This window comes from Melanerpes formicivorus, unplaced genomic scaffold, assembly GCF_026170545.1.
Source record: "Melanerpes formicivorus ecotype bairdi unplaced genomic scaffold, bMelFor1.0.p_v2 SCAF_8, whole genome shotgun sequence".
Classification (NCBI taxonomy): Eukaryota; Metazoa; Chordata; class Aves; order Piciformes; family Picidae; genus Melanerpes; species Melanerpes formicivorus.
Window position 1 is genome coordinate 9,561,013 of NW_027142360.1, and position 17,128 is coordinate 9,578,140.

The following is a 17,128-nucleotide window of genomic DNA, read 5'->3' on the forward strand; positions in this document are numbered from 1 at the left end:
TGTAGGTGTCTGTTTGTTTGGTTTCTTTTCTTTAATCCTTTTCTCACATGAGAAGCCCTCACTGGTTCAAGTAGCTTCACACCTACAGTGAAAGCCAAGATTTCCCATGTCAGCAAGGGCTTGATAGGTCAGACCAGTGCACATGTGACAAGGAGCAATGGCTCTCTGCTGGCACGATTACTCTGCCTTTGCACTCCTGTGTTCACAGGTTTAGAAAAGAGTTAGCATTTAGAGGAGAGGAGCCTTGGTTGCTGAGAAGAGGCAGAGTTTGAATTTGCTGTGAAGCTTTTCTGAAATCAGTTGAAATCTACAGCACGTTTGCTACGCCATCTACTCCAAAGCAGCCTTCAAGAACCATGTGGCACCCAGACAGGAATGAAATGAAACTGGCCATACGCAGCCAGGAAGGCCTCTTCCTGGTGCACTGACAGCTGTCTATCTGTTTTCCAGAAAAAGGTAGCAGAGCAGCCCAACAGGAGCCCCTCCATATGGCTGGCCATGTACAGTGCTTTTGGACGCCCGATTCTTCTCAGCAGCACCTTCCGTTACTTGGCCGACCTGCTGGGGTTTGCTGGGCCATTGTGCATTTCTGGCATTGTCCAAGGCTTCCAGAACACAACCAATAACACAAATACAACAGAAAAGGTAACCTGACAGCCTGGGCTGAGATGTTGTCTGCTAGTATGCACATATTTAATATGTCTGACTGCATGCCTTTACCTCTTTGTGATGGTGCTGGCCTCTTCTCACAGGTTGTTAGTGACAGAACAAAAGGGAATGGCCTCAAGCTACAATTGGGTAGGTTTAGACTGGACATTAGGAAACATTTTTTCACAGAAAGAGTGGTCAGGCTTTGGAATGGGTTGCCCAGGGAGGGGGTTGAGTCACCAACCCTATGTGTGTTTGAAGGTGGTTTGGATGTGGTGCTTAGGGCTATGGTTTAGGGGTGAAGCTTGTAGAGTAGGGTTCTGGGTTGGACTTGGTGTTCCTGAGGGTCTTCTGCGATTTCTGTGATCTTTGTAGTATTTAATTGTTTCTTTCAAGCAAACTGTGTAATTTTTTTGGTAAGAGAGAGTGAGTCAAGTTAGAAAGTAGTGGAAGTCTTCGGTATGACTGCACTACAGGTAATGTAGGCTTCCCCCAGCTGCCCAACTGCCTGCCTCCTGCAGGAGTCACCCCTGCAGCTCTGGGGAGAAGGAAGAGCTTTTGTGCTCCTCTTTAACTGCCTCCTTGTGCCTCAGGGGCGTGTGCAGCAAGGAGGAGTGGCGATTTTGCTTCACTTCTGTCCATCTGTCAGTTTGTAGTTTGTTGACAGATTTGAGCTCTCTGAAATCTGCTTTCCCTCTTGGTGACTGATTGTGCTGCTTGTTGCTGTGATGAAATGCACTGGTGCATGTGAGGTGAAAAGCACACACATTGTTCAATGGCGTTCTTCATACAGCAGCATTCTTGGTGGATGAAAAGATGGATGGGAGCCAGCGATGTGCACTTGCAGCCCAGATGGCTGTACCCTGGCCTGCATCAACAGAAGGGTGGCCAGCAGGTCAGGGAAGGCGAATCTTTCCAGTGAGGCCCTACCTGGTGTATTGTGTCCAGCTCTGGAGCCCTCCAACACAAGAAGGACATGGAACTGTTAGAACAGGTCCAGACCAAAGGAGGGCTACAAAAACTACTTGGGGGCTGGAGCACGTCTCCTACTATAAATAAAGGCTGAAAAGATTGGGGTTGTTCAGCCTGAAGAAGAGAAGCTTCAGTGCAAATTTACTGCAGTCTGTCAATAATTGAAGTGGCTTATAAGAAAGACAAGGACAATCTTTTTAGACAAGGGGTAATGGTTTTAGACTAAAGGAGGAGAGATTCAGACTACATACAAGGAAGAAATGTTTTACTGTGAGGGTGGTGAAACACTGGAACGTGTTGCTCAGAGAGGTGGTAGATTCACCATCCTTGGAAACATTCAAGGTCAGGTTGGATGGGGTTTTGAGCAAGCTGATCAAGCTGACCTAGATGAAGATGTCCCTGCTCACTGCCAGGGGATTGGACTAGATGACCTTTAAATATGCCTTCCAAGCCAAACCATTCTATGATTCTATAGTAGAGATGCACAAAAGATGCCAGTTCACAGCTCATTTCAAGTTTCACCAAGACTGAACCTTCAAATCCCAGCTCTAAGCATTGATCCTAAGAGGAAGAATTTACCAGTAACTAGTAAAACCATACAGGTAGACTTATTTTACTAGCTGACAACAGGGAGGAAGAAATGTTCCTAACATCTGCCTTCTGATATGGAAATACCTCCACAGGCTTTATAAAGTGAGTGTTTTGTATCTGAATGAGCAGATAGGTATGTAATGGAATAACATTTTCCCCTCCAGAAAAAGCATTTGACTATCATCACTATCCAAATACCTTCTCTTTGGCTGCTCACTCCTCACATTCATTTTCTCGACTGATGGCCTGAATTTGGCTTTAGACTCTCATTCAGCCATTCCACTGAAGAATGAACCTTTAATTGTACAGCTTATCAAATAAAGCTCTTTATCATCCTTGAACCTCCACATGTTGGATTTGAGCCACAGAGTCAAAAGGCAAAGTGCATATTTTGCTTCCAAAACGTTGGTTTGGGCTTTTTTGTTTGGTTGGTTTGGTTTGGTTTTGTCTGTTGGTTTGGGGTGGAGGTTTTTTTGTGCATATTGAACAAACTAGTTATTTTAGTTTGAAAATTATCTATTTCTGGATCTAAAGCTTAAGAATCTGTACCTTGTACATGTCATTGTTCTTTTGTGCTCTTCAGTGTTGTGGGATTTTCTAAGTTTTAATCCACACTGGCTAAAGGGAAGATGAAAATCACTGGGTAAATTTAAACCACTACAAGGGCCTGGCTCAGTGACAGTCACTGTTTCTCTTGGGTAAACTTCAGAATCCATTGGATTGGAATTTATGGATTTTGATAAACTTTCCTCTGGTTGTTCTTGCTCTTATGTATTTCTCCAGTTTTAATTAATGTGAATTAATTGAAGTTTCTGCCTATTCCCCATTAGTTCCTGAGAGCTCTAAGTACATTGATACAAATATACTATCATTAATATCCCCACCATGTAAAGATGGGGAAGTTAGATGCAGCAGAATGTTAAGAGAAGAGGTTTTGAACATTTTTAGCTGACCAATCATGCACTTAAGCAGCTACTTGGGCTGATTGAGCTACTTAGTCCCCTTATTTCAGTGGACCTTTGGAGAACACTTTTAGGGGGCTGGTCTCTTCTCCCAGGCAACCAGCACCAGAACAAGAAGACACAGTCTCAAGCTGCACCAGGGGAGGTTGAGCCTCGAGGTGAGGAGAAAGTTCCTCACAGAGAGAGTCATTAGCCACTGGACTGGGTTGCCCAGGGAGGTGGTGGAGTCACCATCCCTGGAGGTGTTCAAAAGGGGATTGGACATGGCACTTGGTGCCATGGTTTAGTAGTCATGAGGTCTGTGGTGATAGGTTGGACTCGATGATCTTTGAGGTCTCTTCCAACCTTGGTGATTCTGTGATAAGATTTCTCATTCCTAATTTGTCAAAGCCTTGTATATTTTCTTTCTAACATAATATGCTATAAAATGGTCAATTCTGGCAACTTTAAAGACACTTCCTGAGAAAAGCACAAAATCATAGAATCATACAATGCTAGGGATTGGAAGGGACCTCCAGAAATCACTGAGTCCAAGCCCCTTGCAAAACAGGATCACTTAGGGCAGGTCACACCTTTTGGGTGTCAGCTGCCTGTGTGCAGTGTGGAGAGGCTAGGGTCACTGCAGCAAGGTGAGCCTGGATGGCTCAGAAGATGTCTGTCCTGCAGGCAGTCTCATGGCAGATGACAGTAATCCAGAGTGATGAAGGAATCTTCAAGAGGGTAGGTACCTGGTTAGTTTCCAGTACTTCCCAAGCCTTTGATCTTGGAATCAGGCTGTGTGTGTCAGTAGAACAGGCTTTTTCCTTCTTTTTTTGATTATTTTTTGGTGTTTTTTTTTTATTGTGTTTTTTTATTCTATTTTTTTAAGAATTCAAACACATCCTGCTTCCAGCTGGGTCAGAATTACCAAGGGAACAGCCTTCCTTGCACTGCTGTGGTACATTTGTTTCCTTTTCTGCCTGAAATAGAGCAGATCAGTGAAGATAAGAACTAGAAAAATGAAAAGGGGAAAAAAAAAAAAGTTGTTTCAACAAGATTTTTTCCCACCCTGTTATGGCATACAAACCTCATTTTGTGGAGAATACTGGCATATATATATCCTTAATTTATTCAGAATTCACAGGTATCAGAGAAGGAACTATTTCTATAGTATGCAAATGCAACAGAAGTAACTAATCCCATATAGTAAAAAATACTTTCTTCCAGCTTCTTTGTGGTGCAGGTGGAATGAGACTTACTTTTTACTGCTTAGCATTTCTATCCCACAAATCATCAGAATGGAATGGAATGGAATGGAATGGAATGGAATGGAATAGAATAGAATAGAATAGAATAGAATAGAATAGAATAGAATAGAATAGAATAGAATAGAATAGAATAGAATAGAATAGAATAGAATTAACCAGGTTGGAAAAGACCTTCAAGATCATCAAGTCCAACCTATCATCCAACACCATTTAATCAACCAAACCATGGCACCAAGCACCCCATCAAGTCTCCTCCTGAACACCTCCAGTGATGGTGACTGCACCACCTCCCTGGGCAGCCCATTCCAATGGGCAATCACTCTCTCTGTATAGAACTTCTTCCTACCATCCAGCCTAAACCTCCCCTGATACAGCTTGAGACTGTGTCCTCTTGTTCTGGTGCTGGCTGCCTGGGAGAAGAGACTAACAGTAAGGCAGATATGCTTCATGCTCATTTTATCTTTCCTGCTAAAAAACAAGTAACTATAAAACTGCTAGAAGGTAGGCTCCTAAGTCTTTGGCGCATGAGCAGAGTATTTAATTGCTATCCAAATGGTTTTGATACATGGGACAGTGACAAATCTGATTTATATCATTTTTGTATAATTCCATCAATATTCTTTATTCTAAGGAACTGACTGAATTTCATTCTTTCCAGTGTCCCAAGAACCTGCAGTCTCTCCTATGCCACTTACATAATTTTCCCCTTTCTTTTTAGGTGAAAGATGCATCAAATTCATATCTTTCCTCAGAGGAATTCCTCAGGAATGTTTATGTTTTGGCAGTTCTTCTCTTCCTGGCTCTTATCTTGCAGAGGACATTCCTACAGGCATCCTACTATGTGACTACAGAAACTGGCATCAACTTACGAGGTGCTTTACTGGTGAGCAAAGACATTCCCATGTTCAGCCAAGATATTCACAAGATGTTCACACAAGATATTGCTCCAGCTTGGTACTTTCATTTGTCTTATTCTTTATCTGGAGAATCAGTTAACAACTGTTTGAGAGAAGATAGGCACTGTATTTTTCTACAGAAAGCTGGAAAAAGTAGTACCGCTGACACAGGCAAGGTGATGGCAGCAGTTAAGGAAAGTCAGAGAGGTCAACTGGTTGGAGGGAGGCCTGTATCTAGTGTGGTCCCTCAGGGTTTGGTACTGGGACCAGGGCTATTCAATATATCCATCAAGGACCTGGATGTGGGCACAGAGGGCACTGTCAGCAAGTTTGCTGATGACACCAAACTGGGAGTAGTGGCTGACACCCCTCAGGCTGTGCTGTCACTCATCAAGACCTGGACAGGCTGGAGAGTTGTGTGGGGAGAAATGGAATGAAATCCAACAAGGACAAGGGCAGAGTCAGGGAAAGAACAACCCCATGGGCCAGGGAGGTTCCTTCCAACCCCTAACATTCTGTGATTCTGTGAATTCCTTCTGTTAAGAACTAAACCCTTCATACTAGCATGTGAAAGTTTAACACTCACTTTTTGCATGTCAGAACTTATCTTTGAATATGAAGTTAGGTAAATGAAGACAAGCAGTGCTGTTCTGGCTATGCATCTGCTTTGTTCCTATGCTTATGAAGTCACTTCTGACTGTGAACAGAGTCACCTTCAGAGTATCTTTGGCTGAGGTATGTTCTATGGGAACATTGTCCACGCCTCACCATGTGTGGTGAGTCTGAATCTTTATGCCCTTTTTCACAGAGCCCTCTGGGATGGGACAGAAGTGCTTAATCTGCAAAACTGCCTCTCTAAAACCAACATCCATTAACCCTCTGTGAAAGTCATCTTTATGAACTGGAGCCAGCAGCTCCAGCTCAGCACGTGGGTGGTTTGTAGCAGGAATCTCTGCAGACCAAACTCCACAAACAGCAGTAGAACTGTGCTCACAACAGAAGGCAGATGTTTTGCTAGGGGTAATTAACTGTAGGACTATCATCTCAGCACAAAACCTTCTTTTTTTGTGACTGATCTAGCGGGTTTAAACACTTTCTGCCTTCTCCCAGGAGAGATGGCACAGTCTTGTTGAAGAACTGTGTCCAGTTCTGGGGCCCTCAATTTAAGAAGGACATTGAGACTCTTGAACATCTCCAGAGAAGGGCAATGAGGCTGGGGAGAGGCCTTGAGCACAAGCCCTATGAGGAGAGGCTGAGGGAACTGGGATTGTTTAACCTGGAGAAGAGGAGGCTCAGGGGAGACCTCATTGCTCTCTGCAACTATCTGAAGGGAGGTTGTAGCCAGGAGGGAGTTGGTCTCTTCTCCCAGGCAACCAGCACCAGAATGAGAGGACACAGTCAAAGGCTGCACCAGGGGAAGTTTAGGCTTGAGGTGATGAGAAATTTCTTCACAGAGAGAGTTGTTAGCTATTGGAATGTGCTGCCCAGGGAGGTGGTGGAGTCACCATCCCTGGAGGTGTTCAAGAGGAGATTGGATGTGGCACTTGGTGCCCTGGTCTAGTAGGCATGAGGTGTTGGGTGACAGGTTGGACTTGATGATCTTTGAGGTCTTTTCCAACCTTGTTGATTCTATGATTCAAAGAAAGAGTACCTGATAATTTCCTTGTCCTTCTGTGATTCTCACTTGCCAAAATGGGAACCCCTAGGACCATATACAGCTGCTGTAATTCACCAGGTATAATTCTGCAGGTTCTACCTTGCTTATGGACAAAACAGAGCGGAGAGCATAAATTACTTTCAAAACTTCCTTGAAGCTGCAGTATTTGATATTTGGTCATAATTGCAAACTGGGGTCACAATATTTATCTTCAAAATTCTGGTGGATATAAGACCTGATTCATTTTGAGCCCTGTTAAGCGTCTACAAATTTTATGGAAATAGATGACTGGGTAAGAAACCCAAAGGAATGTATACCCACCCTGAGCAAGAGTGTCTTATCAGAAGCAAGGATTTCTTGGGCAAAGGGTGTCATAGAAACCTACCAAATGTTTGTTAAAAATATATATATTTGCCCAGACTCCTAAATTTGGATGGCTTCTTCTATTTTAGGTCTGTGTGAAGCAACAAACCTTTTGGAGAGGAATTGGGAGTTTTTAAAAGTCTGTTCTCTCTCTTGTGCTTTCTCTCATTCTGTCTCCATCTCTCTCTCTGGCTTGCTTAGGTAAAGGCTGACACCAGAGTCTGAAACATCCTGCTGCTACTGTTGCTCTATAATTTTACCATTTTAATATCTTCCCTTTTATTCCCTCCCTACAGGCAATGATATATAATAAGATCCTGAGGCTTTCTACATCCAACTTGTCAATGGGAGAGATGACCTTGGGACAAATCAATAACTTGGTTGCCATAGAAACAAACCAATTAATGTGGTTCTTGTTCCTGTGCCCTAATCTGTGGGCAATGCCTGTTCAGGTAGAGTGTCAAACCAAGAGCCTGATGTCAGAGATCCTCCAGCCTGGTTGAAAAGTGTGTATGTCTGTGAGACTATTACGAGATCCAGAGGGAATCTGGATTTCACACTCATTTACCAGGAAGACTAACAAGAAGAAACATGGCCCATCATCTGCTGCCAGGGCTGGGAGCCTGTCTCTGCACTAAAGAGAGAGAGGGTTTTTGAGCAGGATTTCCACGTTATGGATGTGGTCTGTGGCTTCAAAACTGTTGACCTGCCATCCTTTCCCTGCTCCTATTTCTATTGTTAGTGGCACTCTTTTACTTCTGCCACATGGCAGCAGCACAGGCAACTTAACCAGTGCTCAATATTGCAGCTGCTGTGTCCACTTGGAACTGCATTTTGTGGCAGGAGCAAAAAGCAGTTGCATCCTGCTCAGTGGCTGACAGCAGCACTGACAGCACACTGCACGATATGCTCAGAGGAGCTCTCGTCTAAACAAGCTTAGCTACTGTAAACATCTGGGTTTTAACAAGCCTGGGAAAGACCTGTAGGGAGATCTGTAGGAAGGAAAGTTAAAATTTATTAGCCTGAAAGAAATCTTCAAAAGTGCTAAATGACTTAATTAGTCATGCTGATTTTGCATGAAGCTTGGACTCCTGTAGTACCTTCAAAATTTTAGCTTGGGGCAGGCCAGGCATGCTTCTTCCCTATAAATGATCCCACTGAGATTAAACAAGTTGAAAAAGAGATAAGAACCACTCCTACAGCAAAGCTCTGTTGCTGAAATTCCTGGAACAATGTGAGTAATCTGTTCTAACAGTCAGCAATATTACTACTACTAATGAATCAGGTAGGGTTTAGAGAGTCATAAGATGATTTAGGGAGAAAAAGACAACAGAAAGGCAACAGAAATCAGAAATAATATGGAGGGTTTCATTTCAAGTCACTGTTTCACACCCAGGTGCTGTTGATACTGTGAATGTTATTAAAGGAATCAATGGTCTGATGTTTGTGGATAGCCTAAATTCACCACCTCTTTGTCTCTTTATTAGAGATTCTGTCCCAGCCACTGTAGAAATGTAATGGCCTTCCTCACCAGTACTGTAAAAGGCTGGTTTAAGGAAGCTTCTGATGATTTTGCTGGTTCCTGGAGTTCACCATCAGACAATATGGAGACAGGGAACATAGAGGTAGCCTGACAGTAGCTTTGGCTGGGGATGAGTAAGCATCGCACATGAATTTGCACCTGGCGAGTGCACTTGGTGAGTGAGCATCTGTGACCAAGGCTGTACAGCTCTTAAGCTTACTCACCTCACCCCTCTGCTCCAAAATTAAAAGACAAATACTTACTCTTTCCTCCTCAAAATATTATGCAGCTGATGTCAGTGGCACTGGGTTTTGTGGTAATATTTCTTTCAGCCTGATAAGCTGGAATGGCTGTGTTTTGGAGAAAGCAGGAAGAAACTGACAGTTGGCTACTAGGAAGAAAGTCTTTACAGTGAGGGTGGTGAGGCACTGGAACAGGTTGCCCAGGGAGATAGATTTAAAGACAGAACTGACTAGAGCTACAAAGTGGTGAACTAGTTCTGCATGCCCTGTTATCACTGACAACATCTCTGTACCATTAAGTGGAGCTTTTAATCAAAATGTTTCTGTAGTAGAGCTTGGAGAAACTAAGGAACCAGAATCCTGGTACTTCCATCACAGCCATTCCTGGGTAAACCTTTGTGGGAATTCTCCCCAAACTGTTTGTACGGCTAAGGTTGCTATTTTCCTACAGAGCCCCATGATATTGATGCACAAGCTCAGCTTTGTGTCACTCCCAGCACATCTGCTCCATGCCTCAGTGCTTGCCTCTATGTGCCTCTGTCTGCAGTTGCAAGAGGACCACTACAACAGAATGCATCTGTGATTCATGACAGTATTAGGACCTTCACATAGTTCCAGGGTGATGTAAGGAGCCCTAGTGTAAATAAGACTTGAAGCCAGGAACTCTGCAAAATGCCTCGGGGAAAGCACTATCCTTTTACTGCTCCTTTCGTTCTGTGGAAGCCTCATCTGGAGTTAGAGCTGCCAGGCAGTAACACAAACTGTGCGGCTCCTGTCAAAAAGAAAAGCTGCTGGGTTCATCTCCCATACCTTACCAATACAACCTTCTGAAGTATGAGCTCAGCAGATTCCTAGGAACTATTTCACTGTTTCTTAGAAAAACCAAGTGTTTATTTTTCCTTGCTATTATTCTAACACATTTAAATCTACTTTTTTCTTCTTTTTCTTCTTCTTTGTTGCATTTTTCTTCACAGATAATAATGGGTGTGATCCTACTCTACAATTTACTGGGAGTGAGTGCCTTGGTTGGTGCTGCTGTCATTGTCCTGTTAGCTCCCATACAGTACTTCATAGCTACGAAGCTGGCTGAGGCTCAGAAGAGCACTCTTGTAAGTAAATTCTTTCAGTGACACTTGTGATCCAGAAATGAGAACAAGGAACCAGGGACCCTGGATTCTGTTCTCATTGTCAGTGAATGTTCATTGCAAAGGTTTGAGCGAGCCATCCCTTCATTTCATCATCCCTCCCTTTCTGGTTTGCTGTGGCTTAGCATCTCCTCCTTCCTACCATTTGTCAGACAAAACTCTGAAAATAGTATGTGGGCCTTGACCTGTCTTCTCTGCAGAGTATTTTTCACCCTGCAGCACAGTTTCATCTGAATTCAATTCCATGAAAGGGTGTTGGACGTTGCATTTCATGGGATGTCAGCGAAGGGAACAAATGTCTGATAAATTATAGCAGGATAACAGGATAAAAGAATGTGTCCTACCCCTCTCTGCAGTGCCTGCAGACTTTCTGCTGTCATTCCAACCTTAGGTTTTCTCTCAAACCCAACTAGCACTGCTGGATCTATCCTGCCTTATATTCTTTATTTTTTCCCCTCAGTGCTGCAAATTTATTTTGCTGTCTGATTTAGCTTACCAATCTCAAATGTTTTCTGATACTTTTGTCTAATTTTTAACTTTATCCTCATGAGCCTTGAACTTTTTCAACCAACCTTTGATGTTTCTTTGTTAAATATTTAAAGACCCTCCTTATCTTAATGTTTAAAGCCAATTATACTGCAGGGCTCTAATGGTCAGCACACTTCAGGGCTGTCGAGTGGTGCCAATTTATACCAGCAGAGAAAGGAACTTTGCATCATTTCAGAAATAGGTTGGATGTTTTGTGGCTTTCTTGCTCTTTTCTGAGTTCTTCTGACACAAAACATCTTCTGGGTTATCACTTTACAAATATCTGTCATTGCTCTTTTGGTTTTGGCAAGGGACAATTAGCTAAATATATCAATAAGCATCTCATTTTCATGGCTGGTCTGTATGAATCACAGAATTAATTTTGTATCAGCAAGTGCACACACAGAGTCTTCTGTGTATTGTTATGGGCACCACTGACCTACTAACCCACCCCCACCCCCCCCACATTTCCCCACTCTTTGAAGGATTTGGATGTTTTGCTCTATGTTTGTTTTCAGAACAGGATCACTTCATTTCCCCTCCTGATAGTAAATATTTTGATATCTCCAAAGAACACAGGTCTAACAAGGTCAAGTGCTGGGTCCTGCACTTTGGTCACAGCCACCCCAAGCAATGCTACAGGCTTGGGACGGAGTGGCTAGAAAGCAGCTAGTGGAAAAGGATCTGGGGCTGAACATGAGCCAGCAGTGCGTCCAGGTCGCCAAGGAGGCCAAAGACATCCTGGCCTGGATCAAAACCAGTGTGTCCAGGAGGAGTAGAGCACTGATGGTGCTCCTGTACTTGGCCCTGGTGACACCACAGCTTGAGTGCTGGGTTCAATTCTGGGTGCCACAGGATAGGAAAGACGCTGAGGGGCTGGAAGGTGTCCAGAGAAGAGCAGTGAGGCTGGTGGGGGTTTGGAGGGCATTGTGCAAGGAGGGGCTGAGGGAGCTGGGGATGTTCAGTCTGGATAAGAGAAGGCTGAGAGGAGATCTTACTGCTCTCTACTGCTCCCTGAAAGGAGGTTGGAGTGAGGCTGGTGTTGGTCTCTTCTCCCAAGTAACCAGCAACAGGATGAGAGGAAATGGGTTTGAGTTGTGGCAGAGAAGGTTTAGGTTGGACATTTAGAAAAACTTCTTTAATGAGAGCGGTGAGGGGTTGGAACAGGCTGCCCAGGGAGGTGGTGGAGTCACCATCCCTGGAGGTGTTCGAGAAGCTGTAGATGTGACGCTTCAGGATATAGTTTAGTGGGCATGGTAGGTGGGTTACAGCTGGACTTGATGATTTTAAAGGTCTTTTTCAACCTTAATGATTCTATGATAGTGCTCTATTCAGTATGGCAACTGAAAGCCTGCAAAAGCTATAAATCTTTCATGAATTTTACAAGGGAAGTAAAGGGGAAAGAGCACTCTCGTTAAAGCTACAAACCATTAGCCATTTCTTATCCTTATTTTCTTTTGACATAAAGGACTACTCTACTGAGAGATTAAAGAAAACCAATGAGATACTAAAAGGCATTAAGTTATTAAAGCTGTATGCCTGGGAGCACATATTTTGTACTAGCGTGGAAGAAACAAGAATGAAGGAGCTCACCAGTCTCAAAACCTTTGCACTTCATACCTCTCTTTCCAGTAAGTAACTGTGTTATAGTGCTCGGAAATGACTCCTGCTCTTCATGTCAGCATTCCTCCTGACTTCCACTAAAGCAAGAGACAGCTGTGCCTATGATGCTTTTTCACAAAAACAGGATGAGGGAGGTGATTCTGCCCCTCTGCTCTGCTCTGCTCTGCTCTGCTCCGATCTCACGAGACGCCACCTGGAGCACTGCGTCCAGTTCTGGTGCCCCCAGCATAAGAGGGATATGGAGCTGCTGGAGCAGGTCCAGAGGAGGACCACAAAGTTGACAGAGGTCTGGAGAAGCTCCCCTATGGGTACAGGCTGAGAGAGTTGGGGCTGTTCACCCTGGAGAACAGAAGGCTCCAGGGAGATCATGGAGCAGCCTTCCAATACCTGAAGGAGACTACAAGAAATTTGGGAAGGGACTTTACAATGGCTTACAGTGGCAGGATGAGAAGCAATGGACTGAAGCTTGAGCAGGGCAGATTGAGAATGGAGATTAAGAAAAAGTTCCTAACAGTGAGGGTGGTAAGACACTGAAAGGTGCCCAGGGAGGTTGTGGATGCCCCCTCTGTGGAGGTGTTCAAAGCCAAGCTGCATGAGATCTTGAGCAGCCTGGTCTAGTGGAAGGTGTCCCTGCCCATTGCAGGGGGGTTGGAACTAGAGGATCTTTAAGGTTTCTTCCACCTTAAACCATCCTATGAATTTATAAATAACAAAGAAGCTTGAAAATCTAAAGCATATCTTGTTGATTTATTTTTTTTCCCATGGTACATTAGAATAGAATAGAATAGAATAGAATAGAATAGAATAGAATAGAATAGAATAGAATAGAATAGAATAGAATAGAATAGAATAGAATAGAATAGAATAGAAGTAAACCAGATTGGAAGAGACCTTCAAGATCATCGTGTCCAACCTATCATCCAACACCATCTAATCAACTAAACCATGCAACCAAGCACCCTGTCAAGTCTCCTCCAAAACACCTCCAATTATGGTGACTCCACCACCTCCCTGGGCAGCCCATTCCAATGGCTAACAACTCTCTCTGTGAAGAACTTTCTCCTCACCTTGAGCCTGGTGCAGCTTGAGACTGTGTCTTCTTGTTCTGGTTGCCTGGGATATCTGATATTTTGTTTCCCTATTATCATTTTCCTTTCCCTCATCATTTGGTATGTTAACCTAAATTCATTGCTGTCCTGATACCTGGTGACAGGCATCCAAATCAGAATGCCATTTTTCTAAATCCAATCCTAACCTCCAGCCTAAACCTCCCCTGGTGCAGCTTGAGACTGTGTCCTCTTGTTCTGGTGCTGGTTGCCTGGGAGAAGAGACCAGCCCCCACCTGTCTACAAGCTCCCTTCAGGTAGTTGTAGAGAGCAATAAGGTCACCCCTGAGTCTCCTCTTCTCCAGGCTAAGCAACCCCAGCTCCCTCAGCCTCTCCTCATAGGGCTTGTGCTCCAAACCCCTCACCAACTTTGTTGCCCTTTTCTGTCACCTTCATTATGACCTTACAGTTAATGAGTTGCTTCACAGTAAGAAGGGTCCATGTAATATTAGCAGCTCTGATTACAGCAAAGATAAATTCCTATCTGAACTAAATTGTGTTTCCCGTATTGCAGAAGGGCTGAGAGGGCAATGTTTCACTTGTGTTGAATAATAATTGTGCACATAAAACTTTTTGTCCCAGGCCACTAAAGCATACAAATAAGATCATTCCTTGCCCTATTTGTTTGTGTGTTTAAGATCCCTCTGTCACGGAAGGAAATTTCTTCCTGCAGAAGAAATTTTCCTTTGGGAGTTTCAAGTGCTTGGATTAGAAATAATTGGATTCCTCTAGTACCATGCAACTGCTTGTATAAATGTTGAGGGTTTTTTTTTTCCCCCCTTATTTCCTGTAATCTGATGCCTATTTTATTTCTCTTTCACAGTTTTTATGAATGCAGCCATACCAATAGCAGCTGTTCTTGCAGTAAGACCTTTTTATTCTTCTTTGGTTTTCACCTTTCCTTATAACTAAGAGAGAGAAAAAGAGAAGGGGGGAAAGCAATAAAAGGCATTGTTATTGTAGGACATACTCCTCATAAAATCAGTAGATGGGTCAATGTGTCCCTGCTAACTGTAGGACAGCATGACACCGTTAAGTGCCCACCCCCAGAGCTGGTATTTCACCAGCTGTGGTTTGAATTGGTAAACCAAACCCAAAACCAATAAGAAATGGAAATTTTTGCTAGAAGAAATAAAGAAAATTATCATTGCCACTTGAAAGAAGACCCTTCTTGAGAGGTTCTTATTTTGAAGGGCTGGCTTTGCTTTTCTGTTGTCTAGCAGTGAAAATCGTTCCTGTTTCAAAGGGCATCAGAAGCCACTATTTCAATATTTAGGAAAGGGCACTCTGCAGTTTAAGGAGACAGTAATTTTGCCCAACCTCTGGCCAGGTTTAAATCTCAGCCAATGGCCAAGAGGAGCTGTGGCATGTCAGTAAGGAGTCTTCATAGACCAAACTCTGAAGGCATTAATCAGAGCATGCTAACAGTATGTCCCAGTGTTGCCTGAAATATGACTACAGCTCTGTATCTGTGGACAAAATAAGATAAGATTTATTAGACTCTTCCTGATTTTTCTGAGTATGTGTTTCCTCTAAACCCTGAAGTCCATTGCAAAACTTAAAAGCCCTAAATGCTTTGATTTTAGAAAGAAAGCCTCTTTATTCTTAAATGTGCCAAGCTCTTGAAATCACTGGCAGGTTTTACAAATCCTTTTCACTTTAACAGAAGGCTCCTTTTTCTTCTGTTCCCTGGGATTCCAAACAAATTGAGGTGCATAGTTACTGACCACAGTTGAGCAAAATGTTTTATTGTCCTTGTCCACCTTTTTCCAAGAGTCTTCCAGTATCTTAAGCCTGGCCTTCCAGTGTCTTAAGGGGGCCTACAAGAAAGCTGGGGAGAGGCTTTTTAGGGTGTCAGGTAGGGCTAGGGGGAATGGGAAAAAACTAGAAGTGCATAGATTTGGACTGGATGTCAGGGAAAAAGTTCTTCCCCATGAGTTTGGTGAGACACTGGAACAGGTTGCCCAGGGAGGTGGTAGAAGCCTCATCCCTGGAGGTTTTTAAGGCCAGACTGGATGTGACCCTGAGCAACCTGATCTAGTGTGAGGTGTCCCTGCCCATGGTATGGGGGTTGGAACTGGATGATCCTTGAGGTCTGTTCCAACCCTAACAATTCTATGATTCTGTGCTTCTAAGAGTTCTTATGGTGACATGCTCTTTTCCTACTGTGACAGACCTTCGTGACTTATGCATATACCAGTGAAAGGCCACTGCAGCCTGCCCAGGCCTTTGCCTCGCTCTCCTTGTTTCACATCCTCGTCACCCCACTGTTCCTGCTCTCCACTGTGGTTCGTTTTGCAGTCAAGGCTATCATAAGGTACGTGGACCTCACTCTTGAACACCTATGTTCAGTAACACAGCAGCTGAAGAAAAAGGTTGTTTCTGCCTGCTCATGTGCAAGAGGATTTAGAGGTGGGCCTCCAATGTTCAAAAACCTGAGAGAAACCAGAGGAAGCATTTCTTTGTACTGCACAATACAGAGACAAGGAAATGTTGCATTCTTTTTATCATTTCACAAAGTTTGGCAGTCCAGAATCAGAGCTGGGCTGTCTTTCACAGAATCAACCAGGTTGGAGGAGACCTCCAAGATCAATCAAAGTCCAACCATTCACCCAACCCTATCTAATCAACTAGACCATGGCACTAAGGGTCTCATCCAGTCTTTTCTTAAACACCTCCAGGGACCTCAACCCCACCACCTCCCAGGGCAGCCCACTCCAATGGGCCATCTCTCTTTCTGTGAAGAACTTCTTTCCAAGATCAAGCAGGCTGAGACTGTGTCCTCTATGCTCCTCTTCTTATACTATCATCATTCCACCTAGTACTTTTCTGGGCTCTTGTCAACACAGAGGGAGATGAGAAGTGGTGTGAAGCTATTTGGCAAGACTGGCCATGCTGATGCCAGGAAGAGAAACTGGCTGAACTGTAACCTCACAAGGGGTGCTTTGGGGCTTTACGTGAGAATTTGGGGTTGCCTTGCCTGTCATTGCCTAGCATCATATGGAATCTCAAGAGAGTGGATGGGGGAACACTGGACGCTGAAGAAGTAGTTGTTCAAGGGAAAAGGAGTCCTACAGGACTTTTCTTATAGAGGAATTGCTCTTTCCATGAACGGCAGCAAAAAGACGCAGGTGAGGAAGCAGGGCAAGGCGGATATTTGGATGGAAGTTTCATCTGTGAGGGTGAGGGATCTGCATGGCAGGACACTGAGGAGATTGGCCTGTAGTGGAAAGATTGAGAAAAAAAAAAAAAAAAAGGAAAAGAAACTCATAAAATGTGTTGCTTCATCAGAAACTTCTATGTTCCAGGCATCTGTTCTGGCAACTAGCCCAGCAAAACAACTTCCTTTGTGCTGGGCTGTAAAGCACTTAATCCCAAGGGAGCTGGTTGGTAGTGAGTCAAATTTCAGACTTTCAGCTGTTGCATGGTCTGTATGGAGTCATGGTCATGGGGCAGTTATGCAGACATACACACTACCAAGATGTCCCATAAAGCACAAACTGACACCTGACTGGCAGTAACACGCCAGATGCTGAGCACTAGAAAGTTGTACAGACCAAACTGGCCTTCCCACCCAGAAGCAGAGTTACTCCTTGCCAAAAAGGAGGCGCATTGACGAGGTATTG

At 43.8% G+C, this 17,128-nt stretch overlaps 1 protein-coding gene across 4 annotated transcripts in view; it reads left to right on the forward strand.

Annotated features, from left to right (window-relative positions):
• The window catches only part of ABCC9 (ATP binding cassette subfamily C member 9), an 81,902-nt gene that overhangs the window by 19,152 nt on the left and 45,622 nt on the right, over positions 1 to 17,128 (forward strand). For all 4 annotated transcript variants that reach the window (XM_068141960.1, XM_068141961.1, XM_068141963.1 and 1 more), the window contains exons 7-13: positions 451 to 645; positions 5,139 to 5,303; positions 7,633 to 7,788; positions 10,075 to 10,209; positions 12,242 to 12,404; positions 14,326 to 14,366; positions 15,677 to 15,819. In XM_068141960.1, the coding sequence (XP_067998061.1) occupies positions 451 to 645; positions 5,139 to 5,303; positions 7,633 to 7,788; positions 10,075 to 10,209; positions 12,242 to 12,404; positions 14,326 to 14,366; positions 15,677 to 15,819 (998 nt within the window). The remainder of the gene's footprint in view (positions 1 to 450; positions 646 to 5,138; positions 5,304 to 7,632; positions 7,789 to 10,074; positions 10,210 to 12,241; positions 12,405 to 14,325; positions 14,367 to 15,676; positions 15,820 to 17,128) is intronic.